This window comes from Myodes glareolus, chromosome 18, assembly GCF_982192425.1.
Source record: "Myodes glareolus chromosome 18, mMyoGla1.1, whole genome shotgun sequence".
Classification (NCBI taxonomy): Eukaryota; Metazoa; Chordata; class Mammalia; order Rodentia; family Cricetidae; genus Myodes; species Myodes glareolus.
In genome coordinates this window covers 3933525-3961364 of record NC_142043.1, presented here as the reverse complement: position 1 = coordinate 3961364, position 27840 = coordinate 3933525, and the positions used below count along the sequence as shown (strand labels likewise).

The 27840-nt window shown below is 38.3% G+C and overlaps 1 protein-coding gene across 2 annotated transcripts in view; it reads right to left on the bottom strand.

Annotated features, from left to right (window-relative positions):
- Efhb (EF-hand domain family member B) overlaps positions 1-27840 on the bottom strand; it is a 69882-nt gene that overhangs the window by 27871 nt on the left and 14171 nt on the right. For both annotated transcript variants that reach the window (XM_085679367.1, XM_085679368.2), the window contains exons 4-6: positions 25829-26009; positions 13758-13868; positions 453-582 (exon numbers count right to left, since the gene is read on the bottom strand). In XM_085679367.1, coding sequence (XP_085535493.1) covers positions 453-582; positions 13758-13868; positions 25829-26009 — 422 coding nt within the window. The remainder of the gene's footprint in view (positions 1-452; positions 583-13757; positions 13869-25828; positions 26010-27840) is intronic.

Below are 27840 nucleotides of genomic sequence, written 5' to 3'. Positions count from 1 at the left end.
GTGAGGTGCACCTGTATGCAAATTGTGCATAAACACACACACTTAAAAATAAAAATAGAATCTAAAGCAACAATAAAAAGGAAGTAAAAAGCAAGCTGCAGTATGCCGGTAATTCTAACACTGGCAGACTGAGGATTGACCCAAATTTTGGGCTACTATAGGCTTCAGAGTGAGTCCCTGTCTCAAAAACAAGTCATGAAGCAATTTCAGAACAGCACAAACAAGAAAACAGTATCATGGCTCTCTCTGTAGGAATCAGACAAAATGCTGGTGAAAGTAAAGAAATTGCAAGATCAATTTTTTTCTATGAATTTTATGCTGAATGGTGTTGATATATTTAATATCTCTTAAAAATAAATTTAAAAAATAAAGAAATTTTAAATTGGTAGTTATTCAAGTACATATACTAGATCTCTAAGGTTTACTGCTAGGCCAGGTATAATCACACTTACATTTGTAGTTCATGGAGCCAATATAAAGTTTTAGCCATCGTGCGCCCATCATTAAAATGAGGTGTTGGGACTCCATACAAGTTAAACCTATGGAAACTTTCTGGGTTATACTTTCGGTTCTTTGCTTCTCCTGTGTGTGGTAAGAGCAGGGTAGAAGACTTCTGAGTTAAACAGCAAAAGAAAACAAAAACAAAACCCTTATCTTAGGGAAAGCACGCTGTATTCTCACTGGCATTGGATGAGTGGGACAAAGTATGGGACAAGAATGTACCCATACAGGGAGCTGTGCAGACTTGGCTACAGGTGGCAAAGACCCTCCTCTACACACGCTGCAACACCATGGGATGTTACATACAGAGCTCCTTGTGTTCATCTTTTCCAGGTATTGTGGCGTATGCCTGTGATCTCTATACACAGGAAGCTGCCCTAAACAGAAGAACAGTGAGTTCTGGTCTTGCCTAGGCCACATAGTGAAATCATGTCTCAAAAAGCCGAAAGGTAAAGTTGTAAAGCTCTAAGTAACATATATATATACATACATACGTACATACCCATAAACAACCTAAGACCAGTAAGACTAATAACTGAATTAAGGAAAAATAGAAGGCTATAAAATCAACATATAAGATTAACTGTGGGGGTTTCTGCAACTACCAAAGCTGGCAACTGATGATCCATGCTCTGATTCAACACAACTCAGTAACCAGTGTTGGGTTAAACTTCTACTGTCTGACACAGGGCAGTTTATTGTATGTATATTTAAGTACAGTACAATTTGGAGAAAAGGTTTTTGTTGTAACACAATGCTGTTCTCACAAGGAGGCATAATCACATCGAAAATTACATGTCACTTCTTCTATAAAAATACATGTATTACCTTAAGGAGTCTAGGAAGGATATGGTGTGGCCTCAGACATATAAATACTACAGAGATCATCTGGGCTATTAGTCACCTCCAATCCTTCTTGTGGACAGTTAAGTATGGCCTGACCCTACAGGTATCACAAATCACCTGGCTATTAACCACCTCCATTTTCAGCTTCCTGAGTAAAAAAATAGGACATACATCTCTCCCTTTGAAGAGACGATCCTGTGTATTTAACATCCTAGTTTCCCCAGTGCTTGTCCATGAGTTGGTGTAGGAGGTTCTTCTGTTCATGTGTTGCTTTCATTGGTTAATGAATAAAGAAACTGCTTTGGGCCTGATAAGGCAGAACTTAGGTAGGCAGAGAAGATAGAACTGAATTCTGGGAAGAAGGGCAGAGTGAGAGAAGCCATGGATCCTCTGCCTGAGATGGACACCAGTAAGAATCTTTGGTAAGACACTGCCACGTGGTGATATAAAGATTAATGGAGACGGGTTAAACTAATATGTAAGAGCTAACCAATAAGAAGTTAGAGATAATAGCCAAGCAGTGCTTTAATTAATACAGTTTCTGTGTGGTTATTTTGGGTGTAAGCTAGCCGGGCAGCCGGGACAAACAAGTGGCCCTCTCCTTACAACGAGTGCAATGAATTGTGTGCTCCCCCACAAAAAATAAGTGCCTAGAACAAAAAGAAACTGAGAAAGCAACTCTTTACAATACCACCAACTAACAAAATACTTAGGAATAAACTTGCTTTTTTCAGTTGCCAGTTGATTGGCTATTTGGTTGGTTGATTGGTGAAGCTGAAGCTCAAATGCTTAGCCCTGTACACACTAGGCATGCTCTCTCCAAATCATTGTTTGAGATCTGGTCTCAAGCTGCTTTCCAGGAGGGCCTCAAATTCATAGGCTAAAGAAACCATCCTATCCCACCCTACTCATGACTGAGGCAATAGGCCCCACACTACCACACTTACGAATAAATTTAGCAGAAACGGTGAAAGATTTGTACACTGCAAACTACAGAACACTGTGGAGAGAAACTACCAAGGGCACAAAGGACAGTCTTTGTTTATGCATCAGGGAAATTGGTAACATTAAAATGCCTACACTGGAACAGATTAAATCCATCAGTGGATTGAGTCTGCCACAAAACTTGAGTTTGACTCAGGGACATATATGGTAGAAGTAGAGACCCAGCTCAGAAAAACTGTCCTCTCATCATATGTTCCTGGGCACATGTAAACACACACACACACACACACACACACACACACACAGTTCTAAATGCCCATAATCCCCAAAGTAGTATAGAGATTCCAACTCCTATCTTTTTTTCATTGCTTAGTGTATTTATTATAAGATACTGAGCATTAAACAGATCATAACCACATTCTATGCAAAGATTATAATTAATACACCTGCATATTGACTATAATGCCATAAGCATAATTAATACACTCACAAGCATTTCATTTATATTTTTAATTTATTTTATCTCTGTAATATTTTTTAATTTCTTTCCTTTTCTGCTCAGTCTTTATCTTCCTTTTTTGTTGTTGTTGTTGTTGACTCCTTCTCTGTCCCCATCTCTGTGGTAAATTCTAAGCACCTGTAGTAAGAAGGCTGCTAGCTAGTTCCCAGCTGCTCAGCCACCAAATAATCACACAGAAAACATATTATTTGCAATACTGTTTGGCCAATAGCTTAAGCATATTTCCAGCTAATGCTTATATCTTAATTTAACTTATTTCTAGTAATCTGTGTATGGCTACATAGCTATTGCTTACCGGATAAAGTTCTGCCCAGCTCCAGCTGGGCTACAGGTCTTCTCTCTGACTCTGCTTTCCTTCTCCCAGTATTCTGTTTAGTTTTCCCTGTCTAGCTCTACTCTGCCCTATCAAAGGCATAACACAGTTTCTTTATTAACCAGTGGTATTCACATCATACAGAGGGGAATGCCACATCAAGTACCCAGATAGTTTCCACCAGACTTTCATGGTATACTAAATCTGGTCATTCTTTGTAGGATCATCTCTGAGAAATGAAATTATTTTAATGACCATATTTAAAGATATTTCTTGAGCTAGACATGGTAGTGATACTATAATTCCACTTTCTTGGGAGACTAAAGCAGGAGAATCCCACAAAAACAGGAGTTTGAGCTAGACAGTGGTGGCATACGCCTTTAATCCCAGGACTCAGGAGGCAGAGGCAGTCCTGTGAGTTCGAGGCCAGCCTGGTCTACAAGAGGTAGTTCTAGGACAGACTCCAAAGCTACAGAGAAACCTTGCCTCGTAAAAACAAAAACAAAAAGAAAGAAAAGAAAGCAGGAGTTTGGAACTAGCCTAAACAATATAGTAAGACTCCATCTCTTTAAAAAATTCTGTTTGCATTTATTTGTAGCAAGCTTTCTTGGTAGACAGCCCCTAAATGTTGACACAGAGACTTATTATTATGAAAGTCTGACCTTTTAGCTTATGCTTGTCATCAACTCAAATTAGCCTGTTTCTATTCATCTGCATTCCATTGTGTGGCTCGGTTACCTCTGTTCTGTACTGTATGTCCAACTTCTTGTCTCCTGGCATCTCTCTGGTATAATCCAAGTGCCCAATCTTAATAACCTAGTACTTAGATGGAGACAGAAGAATCAGAACATTTTAAAACATTCTATTCTTATTTATGTGCATGTCTAGGTATCTGTGCATCTGCCACATGTGTGTGAATACCTTTGTACTACAGAAAACTGCATTGGATCTCCTGGCAGTTGTGATCAATCTGATGTAGATGCTGGAAGAGCAGCAGGCATTATTAATGGCTGAGTCATCTCTCCAGCCCAAGGATCATGAATTTAATACATATTAATATTAAATTAATTAATAAATAATCAATATATTAATATATTTTAAATTATGTGTATGGAGTGTGGTATGTGCAGGTGTCCATGGAAGAAGTCAGAACCATCAGCTCACTGGACTGAATTTACAGATAGCTGTGAGTCATCATGGAGAGCTAGGACTAGAACCTGGGTCCTCTAAATGAGCAATACAGACTCTTAATTGATGAGCCACTTTTCCAGTCCCAGGATCAGGATTTTAAGATCATCTTTGGGTGCATAGCAAGTTCAAAGCATTGTAGGATACACAAGACCCTATCTCTATAAATATATAATTGTAATTATGTGTATGGCAAAGGCCGGAAGAGTAGCGTGATATTAGAACTTGTGCTTTGAAAGGGTAAAGTCTACTTGTCAATTCCCAGCAACAACGTATAATAAAAATGGAACAAAATTATATATTACAAAAAAGCAGTAGCAATCAAAACAGTATGGAATTGATAAAAAACCAGACACAAAAGCAAAGTATAATGGTGCTTCTGCAATCGCAGCATCAGGAGGCAATGGCAGAAGGATTATCATGAGTTTAAGTCTAGTCTGATAGCAAGACCTTTCTCAACAAAACGAGATATGTACTCCTGGCTAAGGGAGAGGTATAAGGAGAATGAAGCTTCAAGCTTGTAAATCACAGTACTCAGGAGGCTAAGGAGAGTTTGAGTATGAAAACAGTCTGAGCCACATAGTAAGACCTTGTATAAAAGTAACAGTCAAATGGATTTAGCAACATCCCCACAGAAAAATATTCTTTCTAAGAGATAGAGAATAGACATTCTTCTCTGATACGTGGAACTACTTCTAAATTTGATCACAATTTAAACCCCAAACCAAGCTTTAACAAATACAAAAATATTGAAATTATTCCCTTCCTCATACCAGACCACAGTTATATGAAATTAGAAATCAACAAAAGACTAATCTCAGGAAATTTTGAATGTTATTATTTATAAAGTAATATAAAAAATATAAAAAAGACTAATCTCAGATATGACACAAATACTTGGAGACCAAACAATATGCTTTTAAATGATCAGTGATTTGTTGAAGAAACTAGGGAGAAAATTTTTAAATTCCTAGAATCAAATGAAAACAAGAGAACAGACTACCAGAATCTCTGGGAAATAGCTGTCTTAAGAAGAAAATCTGTCGCCACAAAGAACATATTTAAAAAAAAAATCCTGACTGGATGGCATGATGCAGTCCAGCACTTGGAACGCAGAGGCCAAGTCTAGCAAGTAGTAGGCCAGCCGGGGCTCCACAGTAAGACTTTGTATCAAAAGAAAAGAGAATTCACTAGACCTGGAGGGAGGAGGGAGGAACTTGAACTTCCCACAGGGCAGGAAACCCTGACTGCTCTTAGGACTGGAGAGGGAGGAAGAGAGGAAGTTGGGGGAGTGGGAGGGTATTTGGAGGAGGGGAGGAAGTGGAAATTTTTATAAATAAATAAATAAATAAGTAGATTTTTAAAAAAAGAAAAAGAAAAGAGAATTCAGAGACAAAAGAAAACAAGGCAACTAACCCCAAAACAATAAAATCCATCAAGAAATAATAAAATTAATGAAATGCTGATGAAAAGAATATATGGAACTAACCAAACCAAATGTTGATTCTTTGTAAAAAGTCAACAAGATTAATGGGTCCCTAGATAAACAAACCAAAAGAAAAAGAACACAAAAATTAATAAAATGGTAAACCAGAAGAGTATCTTGGTAGTGGAGTGCTTGCCTAACATGCTGAGGCACTAGGTACAATCCTCAGTACTCCAAGCAAAAGTAATAATAAGTTAAATTTAGTTCATGACAAAAAGAAACAAGCGCTGTCATAAGCAACACCAACTTAACTTCAAAACCTGGAAAAGTTAGAAGAAATGGAAAGTAACAGTTCTCAAGTGTTATAGTATAAATAAAAACTCTACAATCTCCATCAGGAACCACAACTGATAAATACTTCCAGCAAAGTAGTAAGATACAAAATTACACAAAAAAAAATCAGCAGCCTTTCTATATACCAATGACAGATTGAGAAAGAAAGAAAACAATACCTTTCTTTCACACACATGCACACACTACACATACATTTATATATGTATACATATGTATTTATATATTTGTATATTTATATGCTTGTATTATTTATATATTTATATGTAAATATATACTCATATATTTAAATATGTTTATTTATATTATTTATATTATATATGATATATATTTATTTATATATTTATATTATTTATATATGTATATACTTATGTATGTATATGTGTATATGTGTTGCATAGAGAGAGAGATAGTATGTGTGTAACTCCAATGAAGCAAATAAAAGAAAATTTTAAGACATTAAGGAAAGAGATTAAAGAACATATCAGAAGAGGGAAAAGATCTCCCATGCTCATAAATAAGTAAAGGTAGGAGGAATATAGAGAAATAGCCATCTTACCAAAAGCAATCTACAAATTCAATGCAAAATTCTTCACAGATCTTGAAAGGGCAACTTTCAGACTCATATGGAAACACACACAAAAAAAGGAGAAGAAAAGAAAAAAAGATAGTTAAAAACAACCCTAAAAAATAAAAAGAACTGCTAGGGGTATCCCCTGCCCTTAGTTTCAAGTTGTACTATAAAGCTATAGTAATGAAAATCAGCGTGGCATTGGCATAAAAAACAGAAACTTTGGTCAATAAAATTTAATCCAAGACCCAGATATAAGTCCACATATTTCTGGACACCTGATATTTGATAAAGAGACCAGAAATATATATGGGGAAAAAAGAAAGCCAGCATCTTCAGCAAATGATGCTGGTCAAATTAGATTGCTGCACGTCAAAAAATGCAAATAGATTCATATCTCTCACCCTGTATACAACTGAACTCAAATGGATTGAGGGTCTGAACAGAAGGCCAGATATCCTGATCTGACAGAAGACAAAGTGAGAAATAGTCTTAAAGTTCTTGACGCAGGAAAAGGTTTCTGAACAGGACACTGATCTCACAGGCACTAAAAACAACTAATAGGTAGGTCTTCATGAAAGCAGAAATCTTCTGTCGGCAGTTGTACCTTCATTCAGACAAAGTGTAGGCTACACAATGGGAAAATACCTTTACTAATCACAACAGACTTAAGTCAACATCTAAAATAGATAAAGAACTGAAAAACAGGACATCAAGGAAACAAACAATCCAATTAAAAATTGAACTACAGAAGTAAGCATGGGGTTTATGAAAGATAAATCACAAGTAGTTGACAAAGAAATGTTCAACATCTTCAGTCATCAAGGAAATACAAATTAAAACTGCTTTGAGATTCCATCTTATACCTGTCAGAATGGCAATGAATAATTAAAGCAAATGACAGCACGTGCTGGGTAGTTATTTATACAGTATGGACAAGGATATGGGAAAAGGGGAGCACTCATCCATTGCTGATGGGAGTGTAAACTTATACAGCCACTATGGAAATCAGTGTAGTGATCCAGCTATACAACTGCAGGGCATATATACAAAGGACTCTATATCCTACTACAAAGACACTCATTCATCCATTTTCACTGCTGCTCTATTCATAATAGCCAGAAATTTGAAACAGCCTAGATATCCATCATTGGATGAATGAATAAAGAAAATATGATACATTTGCACAATGGAATATTACTCAGTAGTTAAAAAAATGAAATCATGAAATTCTCAAATAGATGGCCAGAACTAGAAAAAAGTCATCCTGAGTGAGATAACACAGGCCCCCCAAAATAAATATACTATGTATTTACTTTTTATGGATGCTAGCTGTTAAGTCCTCAATAATTGGTTACTATCCATATAATCACTGAGGTTAGGTATAGACTAAGGGATTGGGGAGGGAAGAATCTCCCAAGAAAGGGGAAATAGAATATTTGGTTAGGCATGGGCAAGGGGTGATCTAAATGGGAGAATTAAATGGAGACAGTGAGGAAAAAGGGGGTAAGAGAAGAAAAACTGAAACTGAGGACCATTTGAGGGATCATATGGAAACCTAATACCATAGGAGTTTCTTAAAATAAATACACATAAGAAAAAATGTAAATTGTGTCACCAAATTATGAAGAAGACAGTACCCCAATTGGACTTTCCTTGTCACCAAATGAAATCTCTAGTGTCAGGGATGGTAACATCTAATTGAGTTGTTCAAGAGAGCCCAGGGAAACCACCAAACAACTCAAGCTATTTCTACTAAGGCTACTGGTTCTCCACAAACTAATGGTAAAGCCCTATTTTTGAAGACAACATGTATATAATCACTGAACATGGTGACTACCTAGAGCCTTTACCCCTGCTGATTAGTGCTCATGATCTTAGAAGGTACTCAGCATGGTACCAAAGGACAATGGAAAACATCAGCTGAGCTCAAACCCTGAGCTCTACAGTGGTGACCTACTGTGTGATCCGTTGTGCAATAGTGGCACAAATGCTGTAGGAGTAGCCTACCACTGTCACATTGGATCTAAGAGCCACACCATGAAACCCACTCCTAACACTGCTAAAGTGGTCAAGAAACTAAGATAGGCCATGAGCCTAAGGGAAAATCAAATGTTATGATTCTGCCAAAGAAATTTAACAACAAAATGGCTTCTAATGACATCATGCTATATCCATAGATCAGTCTCTCACTCAGCCATCATCAGAGAGGCTTCATCTTGCAGTAGATGGAATCCAATATGGAGACCCACAAATGAACAATGTTCAGAGTGAGACTTGGGAACACTCAGGCCTAAATGGGATGTATTCATCAAATCCAGCTACTCAGGAATCAGCAATCTATGCAGAAGAGGAGGCTGAAAGATGGTAAGAGTCAGGATGAAGAGCACCAAGGAAACCGTGTCTTCCAGACACAGCAGGACTAATGAACTGAAAGAGGCTGTGGCAGCATACACAAAGCCTATACAGAGTTAAGCCAAATAGGATCCCAGCACTGAGAGGTGGAAGTAGAAACAAGTTCCCATTTCTAATCAAGAAGCTATCTCCAATTGACAACTACCTGCAAAGGAAAACTAGCTTCCTCCAATGAAGTCTCACTGGGGTATATAAATTACACCTAAAGGCAGGCCCAGCAAAAGACGGCCAAACAAAACAAACTCAATGATATTTTTGTATACTTTGTGTCTCATATTAGTCTACTTGGGTATTTTTTTAATCTTAGAGTCTTTTGTTTATACATTAGGGTTTATGACTCTCTGTGCTTATGCATGTGTGAGTGTGTGTCTTTTGATTTTTCCTTTCTCGTTTTATTCTGTTTTTCGGGTTTTTTTATTTGCCTGTTTTCTAAAAATATAAAGAAAGAAGGCATGGAGTTTAATGGGTGGTGAGGTGAGATGATCTGGTGGAGGGGTTGGAAGGAGAGGTGATCAGAATATGTTGTAGGAAGAAATTTATTTTCAATACAGAATAGTATTGAAATGGAATAGGAATAGGAATATGTGCTATACATACTAATATGAAAAATACTACAAAATGTTCCATGATACAAAATAAATAGAGCTGGAATATATAAATTTATGTACATATATAAGTACGTGTGTGTGTGTGTGTGTGTGTAGTACGCTAAAGTACATACATATGCCAGGCATGGTGGCATAAACCTGTAGTCTCATTAGCTGGGAGGCTGAAGCAAGAGCATTCCTAGTTCAATGACAGCTATACAGTGAGTTTGGGACCAGCCTGAACCACATAGAAACTATTGTCTCAAAACAGAAAAAGAAAAAAGAAAAAAAAATATTTGAAATGGAGAAATCTTTTTGAATACCATATGTTTCTATCAGTTTATATTTATATAAGAATTATCTATCATTTCAGTAGTTATTTAAAGTAAGTGTATTTTAAAGATGTTACAGATCTTATTGCCTTTGAACATTGTCCCTATTTTGGGACATATCCCTATTTTGAACATGTACTATTTTGAGTTTTATTTGTTTATTTATTGAAACAGGGTCTTACTATATAGCTCTGACTCTCCTGGAAATCACTATGTAAATCAGGCTGGCCTTCAATTCACAGAGATCCTCCCGTTCTGCTGCACAAGTGCAGGGATTAAAGGTGTGTACCACCATGAACAGCTTATTTTTAATTATGTGTCTATAGGAGAGTGAGTGCGCATGAAGGCAGTTATCCCTGGAGGCCAGAAAGAGGTGTCGGATCCCACTGGAACTCGAGTTATAAGTGGATAAGAACTGTCCAATATGGGTTCTGTGAACCAAACTCTGGCCTTCTGCAAGAGCAGAGTACACTTTCAACCACTGATCCATCTCTCCAATCCCTTAAATAAATAATTTTAAATGTATATCAGAGTCCGTGAAGCTTCATATCCTTTTGCCCAAACCTACATAGTTCAACAGAATTCAATGGATAAAGGCTATAAAAATGCTCAGTTTATCAGCTGTAGTTATCTTGAGCTATATGATATATTTACTTTTTCTTCATTTTTAATATCTAAACTCTCACAATGAGTTTAAGACTCAGCACCAAAAAAGGTAACTCTGATTATGTAACTTTCAAAAGACTGATGTACTTTCCATAAAAATCACCAAAATGAAGACAATTTTGAACTTGTTATTGTTCATTACAACTGTTCTTAGTATACTTTTAATACTCATATGTGTTCATGTGTACATATAACACATGTATATGCATTTATATGTATATGCATTGCATGATGTGTGTGGATGTATATGTGCATGTGTTCATGTGTGTGGGTGTGCTATGATGTAGCAGGCATGTGAAAGTCACAGGACAACCTTAGGTTGCATGTTGGTCCTCACCTTCTACTTTGTCTGAAACAGGGTTTCCTTGCTATTTTCTACCATTACATAGCCAGGCTAGGTGACCTTTGATATTTCATAAATCCTCTGGATTGAAGTTCTAGACATGTATTCCTCTGCTCAGCTTTATGTGAGTTCTGAGGATTTAAACACAGTTCCTAATATTTGAACAGCAAGCACTTTACCTATTTAATGTATTCGGCCCTATTCTAAATAGTTTTCTTTTTATGAATTAAATTATTTCATTTAGTTTACATCCTGACGGCAGTTTCCCCTCTCTCCTCTCCCACCCCCATCCTCCCTTCTGCTCCCCGCCCCATCCACTCCTCCTATGAGTGTCAACAAAGCATGACATATCAGTTGACGTAGGACTAAGCTCTTTCCTTTGTATTAAGGCTGGGCAAGGCAACTCAGTATGGGGAACAGGTTTCCAAAAGCCAGCTCAAGCATTAGGGACAAGCCTTAATCCCAGTGCTAGGAGTCCCACAAATATACTAAGCCACACAACTGTCACACATATGTATAAGCCTAAGTCATTATCATGCAGGCTCCCTAGGTATTGATCCAAAGTCTGTGAGCTCCTATGATCCCAGGTATAAATAGTTTTTAAACATCCACCAATTTACACACACAAACACACACACACACACACACACACATTTAGCCATGTAAATCTTCTGTTTTTGCTGTTTTATTGTAGGTCATCATTTTGAAACAGAGTCTTATGAAGACAAGGATAGCTTAGAAGTCCTGGCATCCTCCTGCATAAGTCATCATGCACAGCTCCAAATTAAAGATTCCCACAACACCAGGTATAGTGGCACTTTCCTATAAGCCCATTACTTGGGAGCTAGAGACAGGAGAATCAGAAGATCAAGGTAATCTTCAGCTAGGGAATAAATGAGGAAAAATGTGATTTTCATAAGACGCGTGGGAGGGCAGTAAGAAAAAAGGAAAAATGAAAGGCAGGTCAGGGAAGCAGATGGAGACAGATAAGGAAAGGAGTCAGAAGCATGAGAAGGATGCTATCTGTGATCAAGTGAGCAAGGACAGTAGCAGTTGGAGCTATAGGTAGAGATTAGCAGGCCTTGGGAAACACATTAAGAAGTGCAGGAATGTACTGGCTTTTTTGGGGGACCCTAGTCTATTTGGATGCACAGCTTCCTTGGTCTGGATGTAGCGGGGAGGGCCTTGAACTTCCCAAAGGGCAGGGTTCCCTGCCCTCTCTCAAGCAGGGAGGGGGAGGGAGGAGGGGGAAGGAAGGAGTGGGAAGGGAATGGGAGGAGGGGAGGAAGTGTAAATTTCTGAATGAAAAAAAAAGAAGTGCAGGAAACAGCAGAGATTAACTGAGAGAGAATGGCAAACTCCAGACAGAGCTTTCTCAAGACCCAAATCAGTCTAGTTCACTTCTTTATTCTAATAAGACTAGCATTTACATATTTTTTAATTCAGTTGTATTTTACAGCACTACCAAATATATATTGGTCCTTAAAATTATTCTAGTACTGTGATGCCATTAGACAAGGACACTTAATATCTGATAACATTGTTCTAGGTACCAGGCCAAGAATTTTTGTGTGTACTCACAAGGCTCCCATGCCACTAATGAATTAAGAAGAGTTGATGATTAGGTATGTAAACTCTCAAGTTCTAAGACAGTATATGAACCTAACCTATCTAATCCATAAGCCCGTATACTTGGCCAAGATTGGTGTTGTATGTCCACAGACCCAGCTAGATGGGAGTTTGAGAAGAAAGGATTACTTAAATCTAGGAGTTAAAGACCATCCTGGACAACACACAGTTTCTTCCTTAAATATGGTAACTGGGTGGGGCTAAGATTCCAATAAGAAATTTTTAAAGCTAAAACCCACTAACTAAAAAAAGAACATGCAACCCTTCATCTGGTGTTTCACTTCATTAATATTGTATATGTGCATGTGCATGTGTATGTGTATGTGGTGATGTACCACAGTGCACATGTAGAGGTCAGAGGACAACTTTTCATACTCTGCTTTCTTAAAAGTCTTATGTGGGTCCTGGGGAATAAACACTGATCACCAGACTTGCAAGGTAAACTCCTGACATAATGAACCATCACTACAACTGATTTTTCATTTTAATAATACATGTATGTGTTATACATTTCTTTTATTGTTGTCCTTGCTGTCTTGAGGCAAGGTTTCACTGTAACTAAGAATGATCTAGAATTCACTCTATAGGTCAGAGTCCTCAAACTTACAGCAGTCCTCCTACCTCGGCCTCCTGAAAGTTGAGATTAGAGGAGTAAGTCACTATTTCTTTCCTTTATTTTTTCCTTTCTTTCTTTCTATTTAGTTATTTACTTATTATACAACGTAGACTGGCCTGGAACTCACAGATATTTACTTGCCTCTGCCTCCAAAGTACTAGGATTAAAGACCTGTGTCACCATTCCTGGCTCTTTATTGCTTGTTTGTTTGTTTTTTTAATATATAGCTTCACTATGTTATGCTAACCTCACACTTGCAATCCTCTTTCAGCATCTTGATTATAATCATGTAACACCAGCTTAGCAAGTTCTATATTTTATGAACTTGATTCATTAGTCTATGCATTCCAAACTACCAAGATTTGTGATGCTACAAATAATAATAAATCACCACCTATTGATCAACCTCAACATCCCTCAGGTGTCTAACTTCATAAACATGCTATGTCCTTTTCTTGACAAATCTGACGGTCCCTTATCCTCAGTCTCACTTCACACTGAGTCTTACCTGCAAAATAATCATGGTGAGAGACAACGTACAAATCATGTCCTTCCTGTCCTTCTTTAAACACGTCTTCAAAGGCTTTTGGTGGATTCACAATGTCACTAGCAGACAGCTCTGAAGAAAGAATCAACAAGATCAATATTAAGGGCTCCTATCTACTTGTTGTGTATAGAAACTACATCAAATGACAAGTGTAGTCTGATAGTTTCATAAGCTGCACAGAACACCTTGGTGATCTCATAGCCACCAAAAAACAAGATGAGCTAGACATAATGGCACATGCCTAGATTGTCAGCACTTGAAGGTAGCGAAAGACCAGGACTTCAAGGCCAAGTTAAACTACATAGTGCATTTGAGGTCAACCTAGGCTACATGAGACCTTGTCCTAAAAGAGAGGAGTGGAGAGGGAGACAGGGAGAAGGGAGGAGAAAGAGAGAGAGGGAAAAAGTGAGGGAGAGAGGAGAGGAAGAAGAGAGGAAGAGAGGGAAGGGAGGGAGGGAGAATGGGGAGAGAATGAGTCTATGTATCATTTTGCTATAGATCCCTGAGAATTCTGAAGATCAGAACACTGACAGAACCATTCAAGTTATCCTCCCCCATACTTCAACTCCAGTTAAGTTCTCACTCCTGAAATTCTAGACAATTTTGGCTTACATTTATTCCCAACTTCTTAAGAGAATGCAAACAATTTTGAATTACAAATGAGCAACACTGATGTACAAATTTTGGCAGCTGTAACTTGGAGCACAAACATTCAGTCTGTTTTAATATGAATCTCCATTCTCATCATAGCCAGAGATAACAAGAAACGCGTGGAGTTGAGAAGAAATTCCTCTTCCTACAAATCAATCCTCATTCTGTTTACCATGAGCTGTCTTGTTTCACTTACGAGTCTTTGAATGCTGGGGATTGAATGTGGGACCTTATGTATGCTAGGCATGCCCTCTATCTCTAAACTGTGTCTCTTCCCCTTGGTTTTTTTCTAGACAGGACCTCAATTGGTAGACATATCTCCCAGGCTAAGCTCACACTTGAGATTGTCTTCCCTCAGCCACTTGAATGCTAGGACTGCAAGCACATTCTCCATCTCAGTCTGAATTAAAAGTATCTCTCACAGGTTCATGTGTTTGAATTGATGCCCTGCTTGTAGCACAGTTTGGGTTGGCTGCTAGGTAGATAGGTTGCTGGGCTGCTAAAGCCCAGTCCCACTTTACCTTCTACTTCCTCGTCCGTGAACATGTGGAGCGTGCCAGCTACATGCCTCAGCTGCCATGAATTCCACCATGCCTTCCCTAACATAAGGAGCTATGTCCTCTCAAAACTTGAGACCAAATAAACCTTTCCTTAAGTTGCTTCTGTCACTTATTCTGCCTGCACTGTAACAAGAATGATAGCTAATGGATTACTCAAAATGCCCAGATTACTCAAAACACTTTATTTAAAAAAAATTCTTGTTTGAGACAGGGTCTCAGGATGCCCTTAAACTCCTGATCTTCCTACCGCTGCCTCATAAATGCTGCTATTAAATGTTTCAGTACCTGGCTACTACCGAATCATCTTTTAAATGTAACCCCACTCCCAACTTCACCGTGTCCTGTCAGTCTGTTAATCTAGATTAGTATGTTAATCTCAAAAGTCTGTTTTGATTTTTCTGTCAGGAACCGAATGAAGTCTGTGAACTAGTAGATTATGACATCAGAAGCTGGGGATAGAGCTGGACGATAGACCACCTGCCTACCTTGTATGAGACCCCAGGCCTAATCTCCAACAATGTGATGTACACATGTACACACACACAGAGAGAGAGAGAGAGAGAGAGAGAGAGAGAGAGAGAGAGAGAAATCATGTCAAAATAATATGATGAAAGCCACTGTGGCAGCACATGACAGCAAGCCCGGCATTCATAAGGTAGAGTTAGGAAATCTGAAGTTCCAGGTCAGTCTTGCCTTTGCAGTGAGACCTTATCTTATAACAAAAATTAAAGATACCTGGGGATGTAGCTCAGAGATAAAACACTTGCATTACTTGTTCAAGGCCCCAATTTCAATCCCAAGTAGAGGAAAATGTCCTATAAAACACTACTTGAAGATTTTTTAGATGTTTGCTTCATTTTTAATGTACAAAAGCATTGTATGTCTCTTTCATGGAATAGATATCTTGAATGATAATTCAAGCCCCAAGTGCAGAGTACATCTATAATCCTAGTGTTTGGGAAATAGAGAGAGAATCAATGTGAGTTTGAGGCTGGACTTCCAAGTAAGTAAGAGCTCTTGTCTTGAAAACACACAAAAAATAAATAGATCGAGGATAATCACTTAGTTGAACTCCAGGATGACTGTGGCCTTCAAGTGTTCTGACAGAGATGCTGCACACTGTGTTCATATTTCAGGGTCTAACTGACTAGAGTGGGAATCCTGAGAGTGTGAGTTGAGTGCTCCACATCTTTAACCCCAGCACTCCAGAGCAAGAAGCAGATGTAGTTTTAAGAGTTTGAAGTCAGTTTGGTCTACATAATAAGTGCCAGGCTTGGCAGGCTACATAGTGAAAGGGGCCCTGTCTTAAAAAGAAAGAAAAAAATGAAAGGGAAGGAAGGAAGGAAGGAAGGAAGAATGGAAGACAAATAAAGCAAAACAAACATCTAGAAAACCCCTGGAAGGTTCTCACAGATGGTTCCAGTGGCCTATTTTGCTTTCAGGGATTCAATGAAGCAAACAGGAACAGTACGTTTTTGATGTATGAATCATTATACCCACTGATACACATTTTGAAGCATTGGTTTTGGGGTTTAGTTTGTTTGAAAAGGGGTCTCATGTACAGCCCAGGCTAACCTCTCCCTTGCTATGTAGGTGAAGATGGCCTTGAATTCCTGGTGTCCTGCATCGACGACCTCCTAAGTGCTAGGATGACAAGGGTCTACCATTACACCCAGACGAGTATTAGAGACTATTTTTTCTATTTTAAGAAATGTACACTAATACTATTTGAACATCTTTGCTGTTTGGTTTGCTTTGGATCTCATCTTCATCCATCGTTCAAACAGAGAATACTGACTTTGTAAGTTTTACCCCTTAATAAATGCCTGTCTATTTCTTAGTTCTGAGCTAGTGTGGGATTCCTTTTTTAAGCATCCAATCTCTCAACCATCACCTCTTAATTTTTTTTCTAGTTAGTCTGTACCTTGACATAGTACCTAGAGAAAGTCACACAGAGAATGATTCTTGAAGTACTGAATGTAATAGTAAAAAGATAGTATCATAGCAAGATCTCTCTCCTTCCCTCCCTCTCTTCTTTCTCCCTCTCTTCCAAGTTCCGACCCTTCTTGCCTTTTTGTCATTTTTTTCTTCCTTTTTAGGTTTCTTTCTAAACCTAAACCCTTCCTTGTAGGATTTCTATGTGACAGCTGAGGCAGTAAAAACCAAGTTTTGCAGTGGAGAGACAGTTGAGTGCAGCAGATATAATACAGTGACAGGAAAGACTCAGAAACAAGCATCAGGATCAACTGAGGGTCCCTGGATAACTATCTATGTCAAGCTGTCCTTTTCTTAGTTACTGGTGATCAAGCTCAGGTCCTTGCATACCTGTGTGTTAATCTAATGGGGCAGAGTGTATCTTCAACTTTCAATGGGAAGAGAGAAGCTCAATTGAGAAAATATCTCCATCATAATGGCCTGCAAGCAAATCTGTGAAGTATTTTCTTAATTCATAATTGATGTGGGAGAACCAAGCCTATTATGGGTGGTGCCACCCCTACAAGTGTTTCTGAGCTGCATAAAAAAGTAACCCAAGAGGGGTTGGAGAGATGACTCACTGATTAGGAGCATCTACTGATCTTCCAGAGGACCTGAGTTGGGTACTCAAGACCCATATTGAGTGGCTCACACTTATAACTCCTCTGGCCTTTTAGGACACCTGAACTCATGTGCACATATCCACACACAGACATGCAAATATATATAATTTAAAAGAAGGACTAAAAGATCCTACTCATATACCAGGTGGTGGTAGCACATACCTTTAATTGCAGCACTCAGGAGACAGAGATAGGCAGATCTCTGTGAGTTCAAGACCAGTCTGGTCTACAAGAGCTAGTTCCAGAACAGCTAGGGCTATTACACAGAAAAATCCTGTCACAAAAACAAAACAAAACAAAAATTCTACTTATAGACTGGGGACACAACTTAGCTGGTAGAGTATTTGCCTAACATGCAGAAGCCCTGGTTGGTCTCCAGTAGCACACAAAGCAGGTGGGTAGTGCATACCTGTAATCCAAGCACTCAGGAAGTATAGGCAGAAGGATCACAAGTTATTTACCCTGTCTCAAAATAACAACAGAAACAGAAAAACATTATTTATAGGAACTTTTAAGAATTATATGGGCCAGTTAGATGGCTCAGAAAATAAAGCACTTGTGCAAGTCTGGAGACCTGGGATAGAACACGGGAACCCATGTAAAGTGGCACACCTATCGTGCACATGCACATATACATGATAATGATGATAGAGACAGTTGTAAATATATATTAAAGAGCTCCACAGTAGCCTGGAATGGAGTATAACAAAGGTGTATTTATTTGGGGGCAAAACTCACAGTAAGGATAGATATTTGCAGTCTTCTGTGTGCACTGGAAGCTGGGAACCAAATAAAGATACTATGCACACTTTTTGTCTGTGCTTATAATACCTCAGACCATGCCCAAAATGGGCAGATATGTAAAAGGATATTGGCTGAAGGAGTACCCATAACACATTCCCCTTCTGTCCTAATAAGAGCGTTCTAAGCCTAATACAAAACTATTGACAAGCTCCACCAGGAGCAAAAGCCAGGAGCAAATCCAGTCCCAGAAGCCAACCCAGTCCTGGGATACTGGCAGAACAGGACTGAGTCAGCGATGTGACTCAAAGAGTCAGCGATCTTCACTGGAACCAGAGTGGAACTGAACCAGCTACTTAGGACAGAGAGCGAACAAGCTGCACCAGGAGCAGAAACCAGGAGCAAATCCAGACCCAGGAGCCAACCCAGTCCTGGGACACTGGCGGATCAGGACTGAGCCACCAATAGATCCAGAGTCAGCGATCTCCACCAGAACAGGTACACAGGAGTAACCGCTGAGCAAGTGAGCCAGAGCCAGAGACCACTGAAGGTCTGGACATGAATCTGGAACCTTCAAGGGAGTAGATCTAAACCAGGATCCTGGTGGGTCTGGGCATGAGTCTAGGATCTTCAGGAACTAGGTCTGAGCCAGGACCTCTGCCAGTCTGGGCATGAGTAAACCTGGGACCTCCAAGGTAATAGGCAAGAACCAGAGATCTCAGTGGGGCCAGGCATGAGTCTGGGTTCTCAGAGGGTGTAGGCGTGAGCCAGGACCTCTGTGGGTCTGGGCATTGATCTGGGACATCAAAGGGAATAGACAGGAACCTGAAACCTCTGAGTGTCCAAGCATGAGTCTGGGACCTCTGAGGAGTAAGCAAGTCCTCAGCGGTTCCAGGTGCACCTGAGCCTGGGATCTCCAAGGCTGTAGACCAGAGCCAGAAACCTTTCCAGGTCCAGCTCCAACCCAGAGACTTCTGCAGGAGGGGTCCCAGACCAGGATTTACAGAAACAGAGCAAAGTCAGCAACCTAGGATAAAGTAGGCCTGAGACAGCAAACTCCAAGAGAACAGAGTAAAGCCCAGGAGCACTGAGCTATCGCCACGAACACGGAGTAGCCAATGGGGTAACTAGAACTGTGACACTGACTGTACCATGGGGAACAACCATCTGAGCTTTGGATTCACTGGCACCTAGAAGATTATTCAACAGAATTTCAGACAAACACCAACTACACCTATTAGAGAAAAAGATGAGTAGAAAAGGTAGGAACACATGCAACACCACAAATAGCAAAACAACACCAGTAAAACCTAAAGACCCTACAACAGAAAGACTTGAACAACCAAATGTGAATGAAGCAGAAGAAAATGACCAAAAAAATAACTTCAAGAAAATGTTTGAAACTCTAAAAGAGAAAATGAAATATTCCCTTAAAGAAAAGAAGGAAAAGGCAAACAAAAAATTGGAAGACATCAGCAAATCACTTAAAGAACCCCAAGAAAAAGAAATCAAACATATGAACCTATTCAGGACTCGAAAACTGAAAGAGGCAATAAAGAAAACACAAACCGAGGAAATTATAGAAACAGAAATCATGAGAAAATGATCAGAAACCACAAATGTAAACATAAACAGCAGAATACAAGAGATTGAAGAGAGAATCTCAAGCACTGAAAATACAATAGAGGAAATAGACTCATCAGTTAAAGAAAACATTAAATCTAACAAGAGCTTAACCCAAAATATCCATGAAATATGGGACACCATGAAAAGGCCAAATCTAAGAATAATAAGTATAGAAGAAGGAGAAGTTCAACTCAAAAGCACAGAAAATATATTTAACAAAATTATAGAAGAAAACTTTCCCAGCCTAAAAAAAGATATGCCTATGAAGATAAGAAGCTTACAGAACACCAAATACACTGGACCCAAAAAGAAAAGTCCTCTCGCCACATAATAATTAAAACACTAAACATAGAGAGTAAAGAAAGAATATTAAGAGCTGCAACGGAAAAAAGGCCAAGTAACATATAAAAGTAGACCTATCAGAATTACACCTGACTTCTCATTGGAGACAATGAAAGCCAGAAGGTTGTGGTCAAGCGTTATGCAGACATTAAGAGACCACAAATGCCAGCCCAGACTTAGCAAAACTGTCAATCACTATAGAAGGACAAAACAAGATATTCCACGACAAATCTAGATTTCACCAAACCTCGCCACAACCCCAGCCATAAACAAAATATACAAACTAATGAAAAGGCAGAGAAAGAATATCCAAATTAACAAAATCACAAATGAAAAGGTGGACATAACAACAGATATGGAGGAAATAGAATCATCAGGTCATATGTCAAAAACCTGTATTCAACAAACTTGGAAAACTTAAGGAAATAGACAACTTTATGCATAAATATCACTTACCAAAATTAAATCAAGACCAGATAAGCAAATTAAACAGACCTATAACTGCTGAAGAAATATAAACAGTCATCAAAAATAACAAAACAAGAAAAAGCCCATGACCAGATGGTTTCAGCTCAGAATTCTACAAGATTTTCAAAGAAGAACTAAGACCAATACTCCTTAAATTATTCCACACAAAAGAAACAGAAGGAACATTGTTAAACTCTTTATATGAGGCTACAATTATCTGCTACCCAAACCACAGAAAGACATTACTAAGAAAGAATTACAGAGCAATCTCACTGATGAATATTGATGCAAAAAATACTAAATAAAATACTAGCAACTCGAATCCAAGAACACATCAGAACCATCATTCACCAAGATCAAGTCAGCTTCATCCCAGAGATGCAGGGATGGTTCAACACATGAAAATCTGTCAATGTAATCCACCATATAAATAAACTGAAAAATAAAAGCCACATGATCATCTCATTAGATGCTGCAAAAGCTTTTGACAAAAAGCAACATCCCTTCAGGAGGAAGGTTTTGGAGAGAGCAGGAATACAAGGAACATACCTAAACATAATAGAGGCAATATACAGCACGCCAACAGCCAACATCAAACAAAATGGAGAGAAACTCCCAGCGATTTCACTGAAATTAGGGAAAAAAACAAGGTTGTTCACTCTCTCCATATTTATTCAATGTAGTTCTTGAATTCCTAGCTAGGACAATAAGACACCAAAGGGAGATCAATGGGATACAAATTGGAAAGGAAGAAGTCAAACTCTCACTGTTTGCTGACTATACGATAGTTTACATAAGCAATCTCAAAAATTCTACCAAGGAACTTCTACAACTCATAAACACTTTCAGTAATGTAGCAGGATACAAGATTAAATCAAAAAAAAATCAGTAGCCCTCCTGTACACAGATGATAAAGGGCTGGGGAAGAAATCAGAGAATCAATACCCTTCACAATTCCACAAGTAGCATAAAATATTTCAGAGTAACTCAAACCAAACAAGTGAAAGACTTGTATGACAAGAACTTTAAATCTTTGAAGAAAGAAATTAAAGAAGACACCAGAAAGTAGAAAGATCTCCCATGCTCTTGGGTAGATAGAATTAACATAGTAAAAATGGCAATCTTACCAAAAGCAATCTAGAGATTCGATTCAATGCAATGCCCAGCAAAATCCCAGCAAAATTCTTCAAAGACCTTGAAAGAACAGTACTCAACTTCATATGAAAAAGTAAATTGGCATAAGAACAGACAGGAGGACCAATGGAACCTAACAGAAGATATCAATCCATACATCTTCGAACCCAATTAAGAAATGGAGTACAGACCTAAATATAGAACTCTCAACAGAGGAATCTAAAATGGCTGAAAGACACTTAAGGAAATGTTCAACATCCTTAGTCATCAGAGAAATGCAAATCAAAACAACTCTGAGATTCCATCTTACTCCTGTAAGAATGGCCAAGATCAAAAACACTGATGACAACTTATGCTGGAGAGGTTGTGGGGAAAAGGGAACACTTCCGCATTACTTGCTGGTGGGAATGCAAGCTGGTACAACCCCTTTGGATGTCAGTGTGGCAATTTCTCAGAAAATTAAGAAACAACCTTTCTCAAGACCCAGTAATACCACTTTGGGGTATATATCCAAAGGATGCTCAATCGTGCCACAAGGACATGTATTCAACTATGTTCATAGCAGCTTTGTTTGTCATGGCCAGAACCTGGAAACAACCTAAATGCCCCTCAACCAAAGAATGGATAAGGAAAATGCGGTACATTTACACAATAGAGTTCTACACAGCAGAAAAAAAATCTTGAATTTTGCAGGAAAGTGAATGGAGCTGGAAAACATTATTTTTAGTGAGGTAACCGAGACACAGAAAGACAATTATCACTTGTACTCACTCATAGGTGGTTTTTAAACATAAAGCAAAGAAAGCCAGCCTGCAAATCACAATTCCAGAGAACTTAGACAACAATGAGGACACTAAGAGAGACTTACATAGATCTAATCAACATGGGGAGTAGATAGTAGAAAAAGATAAGATCTCCTGAGTAAATTGGGAGCTTGGGGACCTTGGGGGAGGGTGGAGGGGGAAAGGGAAGAATCAGGGAAGGGAGCAGAGAAAAACATAGAGCTCAATAAAAATCAATTAGAAAAGGGAAAAAAGGGTCAGTGTTGTTGTTAAAAAATATAATGCTGGCATGTTCCCCGGCAGGCTCGCAGAGCAGCCGCTAGTCCAACAAGGACAGCTGTGGGTCCCTGCAAGATCCCCAGGGGGGCAGGCTTGCCCTTAAAGGGACCAAACCAAAAGAATAACAGTTAGTAACAAGTCTAAGCTATCAGCCAAGCATTTATAATTAAAAAAATACTATTGACAATAAGAACAAATATTAAGTGTTGTTCAGACAATAAGAAGAGGCAACAATATGAAAAAAAATTAGAACAACAACCAGCATGAACAATATCAAGCAAGAAGCATATGAGATGTACAGTCTCAGGTAATTAGCAAATAGCATAGATTATTTCAATAGTTATTCTACCCTGAGAAGTCTAAGTCTTATATTAAAAATGGCTTGGCTAAGTCATGAGAGAAAAGTAACTTTGAATATCTAGTCTTCAACCCCATCAAAGACCTGAGAATTGAAATAATATTAACTGAGTAAGCAGGAAGTACATCAAGCAACTTCCAAATGGTGCAAGAAATGACAGAGATAACCAGTTACTTGGGCAATCAACCAACGTCTCATTTTCAACATTGGGGCAACCAACTTTGGCTAAGTCTTACAGTATATAACAGACCCTTTTCAGAGGCAAGAAAATTTGAAAGACTATTTTACCCTATCTTGGCAAGGTTAAGCAGTCGTTTTTGCTTGTATCCTTTTTGTCCAGATTAGACACTATGCATTTTGTCAGTAATCAAGGCAAGGGCAGTTCTTTTGCCCAAATACCCATTTTGCCTAGAAGAAAACAAGCTCCAAATAGAGTGTCTTTGGTGCCCATCATTCTCTTGAGAGTAATCGGTGTTGCCGGGAGCAATTGTATCTCACAGCAACAGAATCCTGAGTTATTAAAATGTCATTCTCTACAGTTCCTTGAAGTGTTTGAAGATTACCTATCCATGCAGAATACAACCTCTGTGCATCTAGAGAACCTGACTAGTCTAACTTTAAGTATGATAAACATGGGTGACTATTGACCTGTAATTTTTAACACCTATATAGCTTAAAAACTATAATTAAATAATCTTTAAATAAATGTGCAACAAATGAGGACAATGACCTCAAACTGTAAATAATGTATATAAATATCTTGATCAGAGATAGAAATGCAATATGATAAATATCCTAATATTGCATCAATATACAAAATATCTTAAGCAGAGGTATAAACATGCGTGCATACAATATGACATAATAACTTTACATATATGCACAAATATTGTAAACAGAAATGGGAGCATATTAAATATAACAAATATAATTTGAATTTGTATCAATATACAAGAATCTATACCAATGTAAATTGTCTATAACTAATAGATTACAAGTAGATACACTAATTTACCTAAAATTCCTTTCACATCTATTCCTTTTTTTCAAAAGGGATCCCTGAGCCTACTTCATTTCTACCCCCAACCATATACAACTTATAACCAACCCCTAGCAGACGGCAACTGTCCCTAACCCTGAGGACAAATTTTGTTAGGAGAGGAGATGTCATTTTCTGGAATTATTTCCCATTGTCTTGGGGGTGATGTTAAGTCTATGGGATCCTATAAAAACTTAAATGATGGTTAAATTTTACAATTACTGTCTGATACAATTGCAGATAGTATCTGAGTAGTTGGTAGGGTTTTTGTTTTTTAAGTTCTTATTTGAAGTTCTGGACAGAATGTTGTAAGAAGGTGCACTATGTCAGCTAGCCGCTTTGGAGTCATCTTGAGCAGTTTGTAGCCCAAAACCAATCTTAGAGTGGTGCTGTCAGCATAATGACATCATATGAACCAGGTGAAATCATTGTTGTGGGAACCCATCTTCTTCCTTAAGACTTCAAAGATTACTCTAGAAAATGTATTGTTCATTGTGGAAAATTTAAACATTATTCATATCAAAACGGAAACTTTGAATTCCTATAGACAGACATGTGGGGTTTTTTTTTTAAAAAAAAAAGATTTATTTATTTATTTATTATGTATACAGTATTCTGTCTGTGTGTGTGCTTGCTGGCCAGAAGAGGGCACCAAATCTCATTACAGATGGCTGTGAGCCACCATGTGGTTGCTGGGAATTGAACTCAGGACCTCTGGAAGAGCAGTCAGTGCTCTTAATCTCTGAGACATCTCTCCAGCCCCAGACATGTGTTTAAAGAAAAGTACCATAGAGTCAAAAATAGGTATAGGGAGATCTGTCCCACAACAGGTAGCTCCTGATATGAGACAGAAACTCATATTATTTTCTTTTTTAACAACATACTCAGGTTTAGAGAAATAGAGTCACCGTCCAACTCTAATGTCAGCTTTGATTTTTAAGTGAGTCAGGACTACCATTATACTAAGAAGTTGGGAGATGTGTATGTTTAGGTAGTGAGATTTTACCCTGCAAAGATGCAAAATTGGGCTTGTGGTTAGGGATAAAGAGGATGTAAAGTTCACCATAAACAAGGCTAGCTAATGATGAGAATGATCCAACCAGAAAACAGAGCATGTTTCAAGATAATGAGCAGCTTTCATTCTTATTTTATTTTATTTTATTTTATTTTTATTTTTTGGTGGGGGTGTTGAGACAGGGTTTCTCTGTGTAATAAACCTTCTGACTGTCCTGGAACTCATTCTATACACCAAGCTGGCCTCAGGATCAACAGAGATCCGCCTACCTCTGCCTCCCGAGTGCTAGGGTTAAAGGCATGTGCCACCACCTGTGCCTGGTCACATCTTTCATTCTTAACAATTCTTCATACCATCAACAAAAAATATACAAGTGACATACCTGATCCAATTTTATACAACATATTTTCCCACCTCCTCCCACCCCTTAGTTTTACTACCTCTGATAATTGGTGTCCCAAATGTTGCGTTGATTACATCCATTCCTTTAGGCAATCCTGGTGTTTGATCATGAGATTTTCCCAGTGGTGCCCGTTGATTGCTAAAATATATAGATTCTTTTTTGTCTTTAATTTTCTGTTGAAATGTGGTAATGGGCTGTGGGTTTACCAATGTGCTCACCTAAAGAAATTATATAATTTATAAGTATCAAAACAAGTATATGTAAAAATGAAAAGAGAACAAAATATGATTAAAGTGATATCTCGCCATCATCTTTGGCTTTGCTCACCTTCCTATGAACCGTCAAAATTAGTAATGAAAATTTTAACATACCAAATCTAGAACATTCAGCTAAGACCCATAATCTCAGTTCTTGGGGGAACTGAAGCACCAGGATACCAAGATCCAGGATGGACTAGGCTACAGAGAGAGTTCAAGGCCAGATGGAGATATGATTCAGTATTAAAGTACTGTAAGTTCATGCACTAGATTCAGAAAAAAAGAAAGAAAGAGAAAGAAAAAGATATAGAGACATAGCTCAACAACATAGTTCTTACCTACAGTCACAAGACCATGGGTTCTATCCTCAGTACTAAATAAATAAGTAAATAAATAAAATCTTTTAAAGTACTTTAAAAGTCTACAGTGATACTAAAAGGCTTATGTGAGGAGTTCCCAAGTAAATTGACTCAAACACTCAAGAACAGCAGGCATGACACTCACAGGGAACAAACCATATGGATCCCAGATTGGGCTTGATGACACAGTACTGTAATACACTGTAATACTGTAATCCGGCACTTGGGTAGTATAAACAGGAAGATTGAGACCAGCCTGGACTACAGAGTAAAAAAAAAAAATACAAATAACAAAAGATAAAAACAATAGAAAGCACCAGGGCATGGTGGCATATGTCTTTAGTCCCAGCACTCGGGAGACGGGCACGTGGTTCTGAGCTCGAGGCTAGCCTGGTCTACAACGTTAGTTCCAGGACAGCCAAGGCTACACAGAGAAACCCTGTCACAAAACAAAACAAATATACAGAAAAATATAAGAAGATAGGAAGCAAGAAACAGGGAGATAGGAAGAGAAAGAAGAGAGAGATGCTGGACACAGTACATTATCTCAAAAACAAACAAAAAAAGGGCCTTAGAGATGCAGTAGCAAGTAAAGGTGTTGTGGGATATCTATACACCTTGTGAAGATATATTGTTATGATTGGCTTAATAAAGAGATGAACATCCAATAGCTAGATAGGAAGGGTGAGACTTCCAGACAGAGAAAAGAAGTAAAAGAAGGAGATAATCAAGCTGGAGAGGAGATGCCAATGTGGGGAAGGGGTTGAGACCAGACATATAGAATGAAAGAAAGGTAAAAAGACATGAGACAAAATGAAGATTAATATAAATGTGTTTATTTATGTTATAAGAGCTAGTGAGACAACATAAGCTAAAGTTTCCATGTCATTATTTGTAGACTGGTGATCCCCACAAGAAAGCGTATTACATAAAAGTACTTGTCACAAAAACCTGCCAATTTAAGTTTGATCACCAGGATCCCTACATGCATGCCCACACACATATCACACACCTACAGTGACACACACCTAACTATTAATTAATTAATTAATTAATTTTTTAAAGGTAAGGGAGCTTGTTGCCAAGACTGAAGATCAGTGCTTATTTCCCAGAAATCACTTGATGGGAGAAAAAAAATTGACTTCCCCAAGTTCTCATCTGACCTCCATGCATGTACTCCACTCACGCTGTAGCACATGTATGCACACACACACTCACAAACTTACACACAAATGTGGTAAAAGGTTTTTAAACAAACAGACAAAAAAAAAATAGATTAACCAGTGATCAAATAGAAGGTTGGTGATTGGCTTCAATAGTAAGTAGTGTATAGCCAGCTCACATAAGACCCTGAGTTCCAGCTTTAGACTCACCAAAAAATTAAATAAAAGGCAGATGACAGATATAGAAGACAGATGACTGGAAAGTCATAA